This window comes from Ammospiza nelsoni, chromosome 2 (assembly GCF_027579445.1).
Source record: "Ammospiza nelsoni isolate bAmmNel1 chromosome 2, bAmmNel1.pri, whole genome shotgun sequence".
NCBI classification, from domain to species: Eukaryota; Metazoa; Chordata; class Aves; order Passeriformes; family Passerellidae; genus Ammospiza; species Ammospiza nelsoni.
Genome location: NC_080634.1, coordinates 26631263 through 26645359, shown reverse-complemented (window position 1 = coordinate 26645359; position 14097 = coordinate 26631263). Strand labels below are relative to the sequence as shown.

At 46.7% G+C, this 14097-nt stretch overlaps 1 protein-coding gene across 3 annotated transcripts in view; it reads left to right on the top strand.

The window, feature by feature from the left end:
• The window catches only part of LSAMP (limbic system associated membrane protein), a 986356-nt gene that overhangs the window by 679145 nt on the left and 293114 nt on the right, over positions 1 to 14097 (top strand). For 2 of the 3 annotated variants that reach the window (XM_059493353.1, XM_059493351.1), the window contains exon 1: positions 3078 to 3430. In XM_059493353.1, the coding sequence (XP_059349336.1) occupies positions 3276 to 3430 (155 nt within the window). In that variant the 5' untranslated portion in view covers positions 3078 to 3275. Of the gene's footprint in view, positions 1 to 3077; positions 3431 to 14097 lie in introns of those variants that run through there. The other variant, XM_059493352.1, reaches the window with a different exon arrangement.

Here is a 14097-nt window from a genome sequence, read left to right as displayed (position 1 = left end):
TTGCTTCTGTACACTTCAAAAAACAAATAAGACCTATCCACTTCACGTTTTGTTTTTGTTTTATTTTTCACAAGGTTCACAAGACCCTAAAGGGAATTTCTTCCTCATCTCTCTGGTTGTTGATATTATTATTATTATTATTATTATTATTATTATTATTATTATTATTATTATTATTATTATTATTTAGTTATGCTGTAGTAGTTCTGATGAGTTCTAATAAATGTGTAAGAAGATTAAATCATCCCCTGTACTGCTGGATCAGCAGAGAGGGGCCTCTGAGCCCTCTGTGATGCACCTCTCTTCATAGGGGGGCATGGCCACATGCAGTCTCACCTTGAATCAGGATCTTAGTGGAGCCTGGAGACAGGATTTCTTTCTTCTCCCTCCCTGAAACCCCTCTGTCGTTCTCTGTGTAAAACATATTGGTGCCACTTTCTATGAACTATATTTAACTAAGCATTAAATTTAGATTTAACTGGATAGTTATTGCCTCCTAAGTAAATACTCTGAGATAAGGAAATATTTAGTGAGCTCTAGCAGTTGGGTGGCAGATGCTTCTTGCATTGCATAATAGTTAATCTTCGACAAATATGTTTTCCTTACTCCACGGGCATTTAATTAACACACAATAGTTCTTAATAAATGTAGATGAAATATATTTGGGAGACCCTTGTAAAAAGGATCCATGCAACACTGGCTTGTGAGAGAGGTGCATTTCTTTCATTGCTAACTACATAAGGGACCAGGTCTTGTAGCTGTACTCAAAGTCTGTCATGAGGAGTGCAGAGGTTGCCCCTTGGTGATGTCCCTCTTCAGGCACACCAGCAGCCTGATGTATCCCTGTGTCTTGCATTTTCCATCCTTGAGTGATGGTTACTAGTCAGCAATCAAGTGTCAGCAGCATGGTATTCTCCAGAGGATTATCCTTGTGAGGTGGTATAGCTGCAATACCTTGGGTACATCGAGTGTATGGATTAACCCCTTTAGCTCCTCATTCCTCTCCCCCTCTGGTGCTATCCATGCCAAGTGTACTGCAGACGAAACGTCTGACTTGCCTCACTCCTTGGCTTGAATACAAAGCAGTCATCTCTTCTTGCTGCTGCATACGTGGCACTGGAGCAGCAGTGTCATGACCTTAGTCCCTAATTTATGGGTCTTTAACACTTGCAGGGATTGTTTAAGTACTCAGACAGTGCGGCCTTTCCATACCAAGGCTGCAGGGGCCAGTTTCTAGGAGTTCAGAAAGCAACTGGATGTGCTCCTGGAAGAAGAAAATCATTCAAGTGCCGTTAACTACAAAGGCAGTGCCACTGGCTGGGGACATGCCTTAGCCATAAATCACTAGAAATAGATAAGTGCCCCAGGGCAGTACCACTGCATGCTTGCCTTGTGCTTGGGAGCTTCACCAGGCATTGGCTTTAGGCTGCTTAGAGACAGGAGGAAGGGTTAGAGGGTCCTTTGATCTGGTCCCACACGGCCATTTCTGTGACATTCCTTATGTCTCTCCAGTTTGAGCACACTGTGTCCCACAAAGCTGCAGGAGCAGAGGTGAAACAGGCTTCATACAAGACCTGTTTTTTTTTTTCCTTTCCTGCGCATGTACCAGCGCTGTAATCACACAGGACAGCAACTCTCAGCCGAGTAACCCCATGGCTTTTCTTGCACCTGATTCTCTGGACCTCTCTTAGACCTCCCCTTCCCTCTTTGCTTCCTATCCCAGCCCCGCCGTGCTTTGGTCGCAGAAGGGTTACATGAGCGAAGCATCCCTAGGAGCAGCTCTGATCCCTCCCGCAGGCACGGATCGGGCTGGTGGAATGGCAGGCAGGCATCAGCAATAAAACATTCGGCTTATTCCTTTCCATTAATTTAATCTCGCCTCTCTTTGCGGCGGGCTGCGGGCGCGTTCCCGGGTGGGCAGCGCTGCTGCCGGCGGGGCTCAGCTGCGGGCTCTGGCAGCGGCAGCACAGGCCGAGCATTCACACCGCGGGCAGCTCAATGCCGGCATTGTCTCCGCTCCGGCGCTCCGAGGCTGGGAAAGGGGGTGGGGGGCGGGAAGGGCTGAGTGAAGAGAGGTGGGAGGAAGGGATGTACAACTGGTTATCTGGCGAGAGAAAAGTCTGAGAGGGGAAGAAGCATGGTCTGAGGCTGCACAGGCAGTTGCCAAGGATGCCGCTCTGTAAATCAGCTAGCGTGTGGCTTCAGGCCGCTAAGCCAAGTTGTTTGCACTTTTGGCCACAGACCCTGTTTCCTCACTATTTCATCTTGAGAAAATTGGCCGTACCTTCCTCCGTCCTCTGTGCCCTACTCCCTGTGCCTCCCTCCCTCTCAGCAGCTCCCGGCTGCTCCTGCCCTCTCTCTGCTCCCCGCTCCACTTCCCCGCTCCCCTTCTCCTCCTTTCTCCAGCCCCCTCTTCCTCTCCCATGCCCTTCCCTCTCTTCCTCTCCCTCCTCCCCTCTCCTTCGGGGCTCACCCCCTCTGCCTTGCAGCCCCCATGCCTTTCCAAGCCCCTCTCTCCGGTGCAGTGCCCCCTCCCCTCCCCGGCCGCCGTTCCGTGTCCCCCCGGGCATCCCCGGTCCGCGGTGCGGGCCCCGGCCGGCTGCGCCCCCGGGAGAGGGACGGGGAGCGCGGCCCGCGGCTCCTTCCGCGCCCGCCGCCGCCGCTGTGGTGCCGAGCTGCCGTCTCACGAGCAGGGCTCCCTCCTCCCTCTCTCCCTCTCTCCTCCTCCTCCTCCTCCTCCCTCCCTCGCTCCGCCTGGGAAAGTGGGTTAGGAGGGAGCGCGGGGCTGGAGGCTGCACAGCCACAGGACTATCCCCTCCCGCATCCCGGTGGCACAGGATTCCTCTTGTTCCTTTTCTTTTTTTTTTTTTTTTTTTTTTTTTCCCACCACTCTTCATCACTCTAAACGGGTCGATTTAATTGTTATTATTCCGTAGTTATTTTGCTACCTGACTTTTTCGTCTTGCTTCTTTTTCCCCCCCTTTTTTTATTTGAAGGATCTGCTAAGACTTTTTCTTTTTTTTTTTTTTTTTTTTTTTTTGGAGAGCCTTAAAAAAAAAAAAAGCCAGGAAGGGAAAGAAGCCAGCAAGAGACTGAAAAGAGCAAGAGAAAGTGGCAGCTGAGAAGGACTGTGAAATCACCTCCCCTTTCTTGGACTGTCGATCATAGCGAGAGTTGTACATTATTATTATTGTTTTTCTTTCTGCGTCTCTCTGTCCACATACGCAGGCAGAGAAAGAGACAAGTACTGACAGTGAAACTCGACGAGACCAGCCATGGTAGCAAGGGCTCAGCCTGATCGGAAACAATTACCGCTGGTCCTACTGAGATTGCTTTGCCTTCTCCCTACAGGGCTGCCAGTCCGCAGCGTGGATTTTACCCGAGGGACCGATAACATCACCGTGAGGCAAGGGGACACAGCCATCCTCAGGTAGGGCATTTTGCCAACTTTTCCTCTCCTGTGTGTGCATCTATATTGCCATGTATGCAACGTGTACGTGTGACGTGGTCCAGATTTGTGTGTATAAGTCTCTGTGAGATTGTGTGTTATTTTACCTCTCAAACTGCAGTAGCAGCAGCTGCTACAGACAGGCTCTGCATGTGTATTTGTGCTTTAATATGAAAAAATTGCAAAGCTTTTGAACACTTCTTGCCACACTATCCTCTGTGTAGTGCCCTGGATCGAAAGAATTTCAGTGGGGAAAGATTGCTTGTGTTAGCCAGCTCTTGGGAGCGTGCACTTTCCACCAACCCTGCAGTATCAATAGAGGAATCGAAAAGGGATCCAGCTGTGCTTGCCAGATGTTACATTGATCTTCCCATGCTTCTTTTTGTACATATGCAAAAACTTTATCCCTGGTGCTGCCAGAACTCTCAGGCAAGTTCTTTTGGGAAACTCTTGTCCTTTAATTATATTTATTTATTTTTCTGCCCTGTGGGGAGGGAAGATGGATACAATAGTTGAACAGGCTGGTGAAAAAATGGTGTAGCTCTGACTGCTACAATTTACGAAGATTGCATCTTTGTGTGTTGGAGTTTTTTTTCAGGGCGAAATAAATGGGTGTATGCTGTGCCTGTGTGTCTGGTTGTGATGAGGATGTCTTTGCACATGAAACCTTGCTTACTGGCAGTATTGAGTCTTGTATTTCTGGTTTCATTGTGCAGGTTTTCCAAAGGTACATCTGGCACTACTTGGGCTTTCAGTTAGGAGTGTCCCAAATAGCTGAACTGCAGTAGTCTTTTTCCTGTAGGTTTTTTTTCTCAAATTCTACCTTGCTCAACTTACCTGCAGTAACTCCCCTACTGAAGGAAAATTCTGTGTGTGTGAGTGTGCACGCTGTGTATTATGGCTGTAAAACTACTGGGTGTAATTTAAAATAAGTCTGTGATCTGTGTGAGGAGCTGATAGTGCACAAACCCTGAAGCATCAAGGGACCAATCCCCTAGTAAAGCTAACAGCAGCAGCAAAGTTTTCTTTCTCTTTCTGTGAAATAAATCCTGCTGGATGTCACCAAACACTCTGCTACACGATCCCCTGTGTCCTGCATCCCTCCCGTTTAATGATAGAGGGAAGAAGGATGCTGGAAGAAGGATGTGTGTGTGTGTGTGTGTGTGTGTGTGTGTGTGTGTGTGTGTGTACACATATCGCTTCGGTCGCCTCCCATGTCCTCGGTTGTTTTGATCCTGGAATATCCATTCAGCAGCTTCCATTCCCCGGCTCTCCAGACTTATTAACTTGAATGTAAGATTTATCCACACAGAGTAATAGGATTTACAGAGTAATTCATCTGCCTTGCATATGCAGTGGAAGCGGTTTAGATTCGACATGGTAAACACCTAACAAGGGGTGTTGCCTCTGACTCCAGCTTCTCTACTCTCTCTTCCACTCACTACCAATCCATATATCCCATTAACCCTTTTCTAGCAGGACTCCTAGCTGACTTATCCCATTTTTAAAGGCAAATCACTTCCATCAATCATTTATTTTGGAGGGGCTGCTCAGACAGATGTTTGCCAGCATGTTTGGTACATGCAGCAGCAGCAAAGTCATTAAGCTTGCTTGCCCAGACAGGGGTCACTAGATTTCTATTTCCCACTTAACCTTGGAGCTTTTCAGTTTATCTAGATGCTGTGTGCTAAAGCTGCATTTGCAGCCGAGAGGGCTGAGCGGATGGAGGAGATGGTGCCTGCAAGGGCTGCGTGTGAAGCGTTCCTTCATCAGCGAGCTCCACAGGGCTGCATGGGAGACTGCTTTCTGTGATTGCGTGTGGCTTGCCAGTGTTATGTCAGGCACTAAAATAAAACACCTGAGTGAAGGGATCCAGCTGTGTCAGCCAGATGTGTGCCAAGTGACACAGTCTGCAGGAGCAGCACACCACCCGGCCATGTAAATGCTTGCCCCGGGCAATACTGTGTTCCTGGCTGGCTGCATTTCTATCACAAGTGACTGTGGCCAGTGCACAGGCTGTACCTTTTCCTTCAGCTGCCTTCCTAAGCCCTTTAAGCAGATCTGGCCAGCTATATGCTTTTCACATTTCCTAGGAAGGGCAGCTGTCTCCCTTTCCCTGGGACCAGACCCAGGTTTCTGGGATATTTCAGTTCCTCCTTCAGACAAGGAGCAGAAACCAGGCAGTACTGGGAGACAGACTGCCACATGAAGCTTGAAGGTGTGAGATTTCCCTATGTCCCATGGACTTTAGGTCCTGTAGGACACATTTCATGTCCTCAGTTTTAAAGCAAAGATTTTTTTGCTAGCTTCCCCCTCACTGTTTTGTCAACCTCCAAAACATAACTCACTTTAAGACAGCCTTGTTTTGAAAAACTCCCAGTGCCTCACTCTCCCTGTCTATAGATCCACTGTGACAACAGAAGGAAAAGAGCTAGATAGGGAGAAATAAAAACTCCATTAGATGATCTATACTAACTGTGTTCAAAGCATAACTTTATGTCCACAGATAGATAGGTAAGAGTTTTCTATGCATGGATCATATCACCTATCTTGGCTAAACATCTGCTTCAGAGGAATTGTGCACCATCAGTTTACCAGTGCCCAGTAGCTCCTGTAGCTTGAAGGGAAATGAAAATGTAGGAGGGAGAAAAAATGATACGCAGTTGGAGAGAAATAAAAGCAGTATACATAGTGATAAGATAACTAAAAACATTTTGTTCCTGTAAATTGTGATGCAAATCATTCAGCAAATCACCAAGGACAGGATATTCTAAATGAGTCTTCCTCTTGGGTCCTTATACATTTGTATATAGGGTTACACTTGTAGGTGGAAGTATGGGTGGGTGGGCTGATCTATGAAGTGGAGAAAAATAGTTTATTATAAGCCCTAATGTTCCTAAAGGAAGCCAGTCCTCTGAAGCTTCATCTGCAGCTTGTTACTCAGAATAGAATTATTCTGAAAAGTTTGGAGATGACTTTTTAAAGCTGTAGCATTTAAAATATTCCCTCAGTCCAGGACTATTAAAAAATGTCCCTAACTCTAAACTGGCTCATCTCCTAAATGACCTGGCAGCAGATTTGATTCATGTGTCGGCCTTGCTGAAGGTTGATGACTCTTAGTGAGTATTTGGCATGGGGAAGTTAGGGAATTGCAGAGAGAATAAAAATAGCTCATTATAGGCTATCCGCAGGGAAAAGGGTAATTGTCTGCTCCTTGGAGCAAGGCAGAAAAGAGAGGGCTCTGACAGCTGCAACAGGTGAGAAGGGCTGAGCAGAGTTGCTGGTGTTTGTCCAGCTGCAACCAAGAAAAGAGAGTAGGATGTTTTAAAGATGACGCTGTATATTGGCGAGCCTGTCAGACTTACTAAGGTTTCATTTTTTTAACTCTGTCTTCAGCAAGTGAAGAAGGACACTGAACCTTATTTTGAATATTGAGAGGGAACTTTGGCTACAGTTCCTGCCAATGTATGGCTGTCAAGATTACAGTCATGAGGCTGTCAGGTTTTGTATGCAACTTCCGTACTTGGTGTTAGGAAAAGAAGAAAAAAATATCCAAACAAGAAATGTACAACATATCCCCCAAACTAATTAAAATAAGAAAAGAAAAGAAAACAGGCCCCAACCCCAAATCTTCTTGCTGTTTGCCTGCCTTCAGCATCCCTTCCCACCTCGTTTGCTGTGCACATTTTGGGTGAGCAAAGGCGGGTACACGTTCAGCCTAAGGAGGGGACGAGGAACACGAGGATGTTGGCTAAGCTGGGACATGTGCAGTAATGAAGGGCAGCTGCTGCAAACTGGGAAGGAAGGGAACTGTGTTTCTGTGTTATGTTTGACCCTCTGGATGGTTTAAAAGCAAAATGGCAGTGAGGAGTCCATGCTATGGGATCAGGTACCTGTACAGCATGTTGGGAAAGATCAGCTGCCTCAGAACCACCACAGCAGCTCACCTCAAAGTGCCTTCAAAGAGCTTATCTGAGGGTGTCAACAGGACTTGCAGGTTGCCCAGGAATTTTGGAAGTTCTGGCACAAGTGCAGATTTAGCCTTTAAAAACTCCTGAAATGGAGCTCATCACGAGCTGGAACCAAAATGGGTCACATCTCCATCCCAATCTGTTCTGTTATACCAGTACAAATCCAGAAAAGCCCAAGGGCAGAGTCAGAAATATTCCATTTGTCTTTGGGGCAGATTCCCAGGGACTGCAAAAAAAGAGGTACAAGTGACTCATACAGGGCATAAGCTTCTGAGCACTGCTCAGATGATGTTCAGCCTTTGGAGAACTGGGATCTCGCCAAGGCCAGAATTTGGCTCATTGCTCTTGAGTTTTTCCAAGCATCAACTTTTCATCAAGAATTAAAACACTCTCATGCTGATGTGCAGATGAAAACCAACATTTGACTGAGTGTGCATTTTTCATTTTTACCAGGTATTTTAAAATAATGTAAAGTTTCAGGCTGATAGCACATTTAGGAACATCCATCCTAACGGGTACTTAGTTTCTTTAAGTTGCATGTTTCAAAGGATGGGCTAGAATCAAATTACCAGCATTAATGACAGTGCTGTTGGTGTAATCCTGCAATATAAGCAATTTATGCAAACTCTGTTCTTGGCCTCCCAGTATTTTGCTGATATGTTACATGTGGAGCTGTGCTAGAGGACAAAAGCACCTCAGGCAAAATAGCAACACAACATCACAACAAAGTTTATGCCCTATACCGTCATTTTAAAAGAAAAGTAAAAGCTGTTCAGATTACACTTACAATTAGCATATGATTTATAACAGGGAGCACTGAGCTGAGCCCTTTGCAAGAAATGAGAATAGGCACGTTCAAACGTATAATGCCACATAATAATACAGTCTTGGCAGGAAAATTGTAACCTTGATTATTAGTGGTATTGTTGTGGCACTTAGAGGCCACCACTGGGTTGAGGCACCCTTTGTATTAAGTGCCACGTGAGCAGAGAGAGATCCCCTCCTCTGCAGGGCAGGCAGGCTGTTAGCAGGGACGGACCCAGGCTGGGGGTGGGTGGGCAGGAGGTGAGGGGACTCGCCCAGGGTTGCTCGCAGGGCTCAGGCACAGCCAGCCCAGTGACCCATCCATTAGCCTGGCTTGCCTTTTGGCTCAGCCACACAGCAAACCAGCAAATGTGACAAATGAGGATTCCCTAGTACATCCTCATCCACACTGGTGTTGACTAAAAGTCCCAAGTGCCTTCCTCTCTCTCTGGTCTGTACAAATCCTTCATTATCAGTTCCAGGGTGCATGTGTTGAGACAGGGTGAGTCGGGATCTGTGCAAACTCTGCTGATTCTTTCCTTCAAATGAAAAATAAAAATGTATAAATGTAGTAACAGATGATGTTGCAAAACTTCCAGCTCTGGCAGCAGATGGTGCCATTATATGAAGGCACACATGCATCCATAGATATGTGAGAGTGTGTGTGTGTGTATACATATGATAAAGACAGTTGCAATATGTGTATGGTCAAAGGCTGGCAATCATCATCTCTCCTTACACACACGCATTATTTTTATATGGTGTACCCAGAGGTAAGGGGGCCCTTCCTGCAGGGTGGGACTAACCTATCACAAGGAAAAGTGGAATGGAAATTAGAAAAGGAAAGGCTTTCTTTGGTGAAACGATGCATGTTTAATAACACTGTACGTATATTTTACATTCAGAAAGATGGAGAGATAGCGTTGAACTGTATGGCTTTAACCTGCTCCCCTGAGTCTGCAAACACACTTCAGTTTGCAACTAAGTACCATATGTTTTCCTACTTAGTTGGTATTATAATTTATATAGTACTACACGTTACCTGAAGTGTCTTGGAGTCAGTACCTCTTCCACTCCCCTCCCCAGCAGGTCATGAGGAAAGACCTATTCTTAAAATAGCTCATAGTTACTGGAATTCGCCATCTCATAACTATAAGTTTTCAAAATATATGTTACACGTACCTGCCCTTTATATCCAGACCCACAGACATCTGATTCTGACAGATCTGCAGGGCCACAGCTTGCTGCTGATGCAGCAGCATGGCTTCAACAGGCTCACTGAGAGGCTGAATATAGCCATTTTCATTGAAGTTACCTAGTTTTGTTGTCCATCAAAATTCACTCTGGTTTGTGTGAACTTGTGCTCTGCTGGAGTAAGTGCAATGGAGGGCACAAAGGTGAAGTCAGGAATTTACTGAGTTTTCTTTTACTGTTCTCTTGCTGAAGAAATAAATGAATGTGCTTTTCAGCTTCCCAAAGCATTTGCTTCAGGCTTCGAGCACATCTAATGTGCCTGGCTTTATGGTAAGTAATGGGAACTAATAATGATGAGTTTCACCTCTGCCTAGAAAACAGCTATTTCAAAATAATGTGAACCGCCAGTCTCCTCTGTGCTGATATATTTCTGCAGATTTTTATTAGGAGCAACTTGGTTGTGTGGGAGAGGCCGGCTGTGGTCCTAGAGTTCCCCCACTGTGCTCAGCCCTGTGCAAAGAGAGGAGAAATAGCACTGCTGCAGCTCTATTGATTTCACAGGGGCTGGGCTTCCTCAGTCCCAAATAACTTGATGGAAATGAGCCCACTCACACTGGGCTGGCATTCATCAGATATTTTGCAATAGCGCATCTGTATGAAATCTGGGAGGTGTGTGCTTGTGTGTGCCTGTGTGCAAGGGTGTGTTTCCCTATGTTTGCTCTCATTTAAAAGTGGAAAGTGTTTTCTTGTGTGCAGTGGGACAAATGTTCATATACTTTGTAAAGTTGCCGCACTTGCAACTGAGAGACAGCACTGCCAGATGGCCTGGAAAAGGGTCCGCTTACTTGGAGGCCTCTGTGGCTTTTTCCGACTCCTGGACCGCAGCAATCCTCACCAATGCTGGAAGTGCCCATTTGTTTCAGTGTGTTTCAGTTGCTACAGCTGTTAAGGAGAGAAAGCAGCAAGTATATAGCAACAGAACAACAGAATATAGCATCTTCCTCTTCTGAAGCTCAGGGATTAACACCACTGTAAATCTGGCTAATACTGACCCTTTGCAGTGGCAACCTGAACCACTCCCACCAATTTGCATTTCAGTAGCAGAGGGAAGTAGTGAAAACTTTGAAAGAAGGAAGAGCCTTCTCTCCTGCACACATCCTCCCGCTGTCCTGTAAGAACCCAGATATGTCTGAATGGTTTCTCATCACAGGTGATCTCCTTAAATGGGTTCCTAGCAGTGCACCAGATTTATGGGGGAAAGGGAAAGGGAAAGGCCAAGAGGGTTCCAGCTTACCCCCCAACCTGTGCCAACCTCTGCGTTAGGCAAAACAAAAGGGGAGTGGTCCCACCTCTGTGCAGCTGCCACTCATGGTGCCACTACATCTTCTCCTCTCAGGGTCAGCAGGGTCAGCAGGATGGCCATGTTGGAGATGCACCACTGTCATTGTCCCTAACATGGTGTATCAGTGAGAGCAGTGCCCTCCCAGGGGTGGTGGTGGAGATGCTTTTCCGGTGTAGGAAACCACAGATACTTTAACCAGAAACCCAACAGTGCCTTATATGGCAGCTACCTCAGTGCTCTACTTCCTCTCTCCATCCCAGGCTGGTTGTCCACCCTCACACGAGACCATGATTCGGAGCTGCATATCCAATCACCTTTCATGCCTTCCTCTGCAAACAAAACCCGTGTTGAAATCCACTGGCAGGCAGCATCCATGACTTTGAATAGTAAATACAAATCTCTCCTTTTGCCTCTCTGTCTCTCTCTCTCTCTGTTATTAAGCTGACAGGCACTTAGCCAATTATCCAGTCATCATCTCAGCTGTATTTATGAAGGAGGAAGAGACAACGCACACAGCTCTTGTCTTCAGGGCTTCAGCTGAGTCTCCCTTGTGTGCTGTAGCATTTCCCCTTGTCTGAGCTGCTTAGAATACACAGGGAAAGAAACCAGTGAAAGGGTTTGGTTGAGAAAAGGGGTTGGGGAGTAGAGATGGGGAGAGAGGTCTGCTCCCCCAGACCAGGGGCATGCCAGAGCTGTCGCTGTTTGGCACTGCTTTTGTGTTTAAATTTGGCAGAGCGCACACACCTTTGTTGCATAAGGTTGCGATGGATGGGGAATGCGGTGGCTGCGGGTACTTGCAAAGTCCTTTTGCAAGGATCAAAAGTCAGGAACTATGTGTGGCAGATTGTGAGTCTGTGCCTTAAAGTGAGGGAGTCACATGTACTTGGGACGTGGTGTGCATTTGTGATTTGGATCCAGGAGCCAACTTTAATCCCCAATGCGGTACTGCGCCTAGAACATACAGCCTGCGCTGGCTCAAGTGTTTACTCCAAACAGAAAAATTTAGGCAAATAGCACTGAAGTGTTCTGTGAATATTTTCATGAATGTTAAAAATGAATTCACTTTGGCTGCAGCTGTGCTTCCTTTGTGTGTGTGCATGTGCATCTTCTTTTCTCTCCCCCTTGTGAATAATCTGAGTGGATGAGTTTTCCTTGCCCTGGTGTTCACGGACAGAATGTTTTTAAAACGTCCATAGATGAGCAAAACAAGGCTCTAGCAGCAACTTCTGCAGCTGGAAGCCCTGTCCATACAGATCTGCAGGCATGTGCCCCTTCCTCACCTTAAACCAAGACACTAATTTTGTGTGTATGCCTGTGGTGCTCTTGATATATATTTATGTTGGATGCTGCTTAGGGAGCACTGGACATGGTTCTTGCAACCCCTCACAGGAGCCCAGGCATAAAAGCAGTCGAACAAGTGAGATGTAGAGCTCATCACAGCTTGAGCCACAATAATTTATGTGCACGTGACAAGAGAAAATTACCTTTAAACTCTGCACCCAACCAATCAATCTTGCAGCAGCCTGTTTTTGCTCGAAAAGGTGCCTCAGGCCAAGCCTATCAAGCTCAGAAAAAGAAAGGTTAAAATGTTCCAACATCATTATCTCTTCCTTTTTCTTTGGAAGAGAGGAACCACAGTGACAAAGCCTAGCTGACTCCTTCACACCAGCTCCTTTATAGTGAGTTTCATTCCCACCTCCAGCCCTGATTCCCAACTGGAGTCAGCACGAATTTGTCCATGATCAGGCCCAATTCTTATGTGGTCAGAGAACAGAAAGGAAAGCATGTGACAGAGAGGACCAGGCACAAATAAGCATGTTGGAATTGAAAAATGCTCGAGAGGGGAGGAAAACGTTACCACTGCAAGGTGCAATTGTTGAGTGCTGCAGGTAGTACAGGTATGCTAGGAAGCCCCCATCTGTTCCACGGTGTCCTCTGAGCTTGGAGAAAAGTGAGATTCCAGGAGCAATTACTCCTTGAAAAATTATTGTCCCCTCTCTGCCAAATATGATGTAACATGATCCATGGTCTCCATCCCTGCAGCAATAGAGCAGGGAGCCTGCACCAGCTGAGGCACTTGCTCATTGGGGCTTCACAGGGGAAGGGGCAGTGGAGCCTCCCTCCTGCAATGAGCAGAGACATGTGTGGGCTGTGATTTAGTGCACCATGCTTGTCCCTTCAGTGCAGGCAGGTTTATTAGCAGTCCTCTTGAGTCAAAGGACTGGGGAGGATTTAAGCTGCTGGAAGAAGATGGAGAGGGGCTGCTGCAGCCTGCCCTCCCTCCCTCCTTTTCACATTTGCTGCCCCCTTAGCCTTTGGTGGGCTGCTTGAATAGGAGTGATCCTTCCACAGCCCCCTGACATTTCTCAGGCAGGTTCTGTCCCCTGCCTCCAGCTCTTCAGACTGGCCCCACAGGGTATTCATTTTCTCTTCCTGCACAGAATGCCTGGTGCATATATGTTTAGTGAGCTCACGGAAAGGGTGTGTGTAGGAGGGCTAGTAAGAAGTGACGCTGTGTCACCAGTAAAGCTCTTCCTCTTCCTCACAGAAATACAGTTGGATGCCTTTTGCCTCCCAGTGATGTGTTTCTCCTGCTTTCAGTTGTGATCCAAGTTGGAAATGGAGTGGTAGCAGATCTCATTCATTTATGAGGTGATTGACAGGCAAGAGCTTAGGCTGCAGGCTGGTGTGAAAGCCACCTTGCTGCTGTCAGCAGAGGAACACATTGCAGTGCCTGCTTGGTGTGCTGTGATTCTACTCCTGGAACTTGGAAGGAGGCAGCTGGGGGCTTTTTCTCCCTCTGTTGTAGCTCTTTCTTGGGTGGGAAGCTTGACACTCTTGCGTGACACTCACGTGGGGTGACACATCAGCGCTGGAATGCAAATCTGAGATTTTCTTCTGCAAGTGGCAAAGAAGGCAGATGCATTTACAAGACAATGGTGGTGCAACGTTAGGGAAAATTCTCAGTGTTCAAATTGCCAGACCTCTCTAACCTTGAAGGATCAGGACTTTAGCTGATGAGTTGTGATAATTTCAGCCATATTTGTCCATTGCAGAAGCTGTAGAAATTTTGGAGACTGCCCCACGTTTGGCCCCCCATTTGTCCAATTTTCCATTTGTCATGAAACCATAAGATGATACAGAAAACTAAAGCACAAGCTGCTGGTGCTGTAACAGGGATGTTCCTTGGTGCTGGTCACTCTTTATTAACCTCCTGTGGCACTTTTTGTAGGACCGTGTCTCTGAAGATCTGGTGAAAACCCACATATTTTGGCTGCTTTTACACTTAAGAGAAACCTGAGATTGGCATCCATAATCAGGAGCAGAAGGTGCTGCAG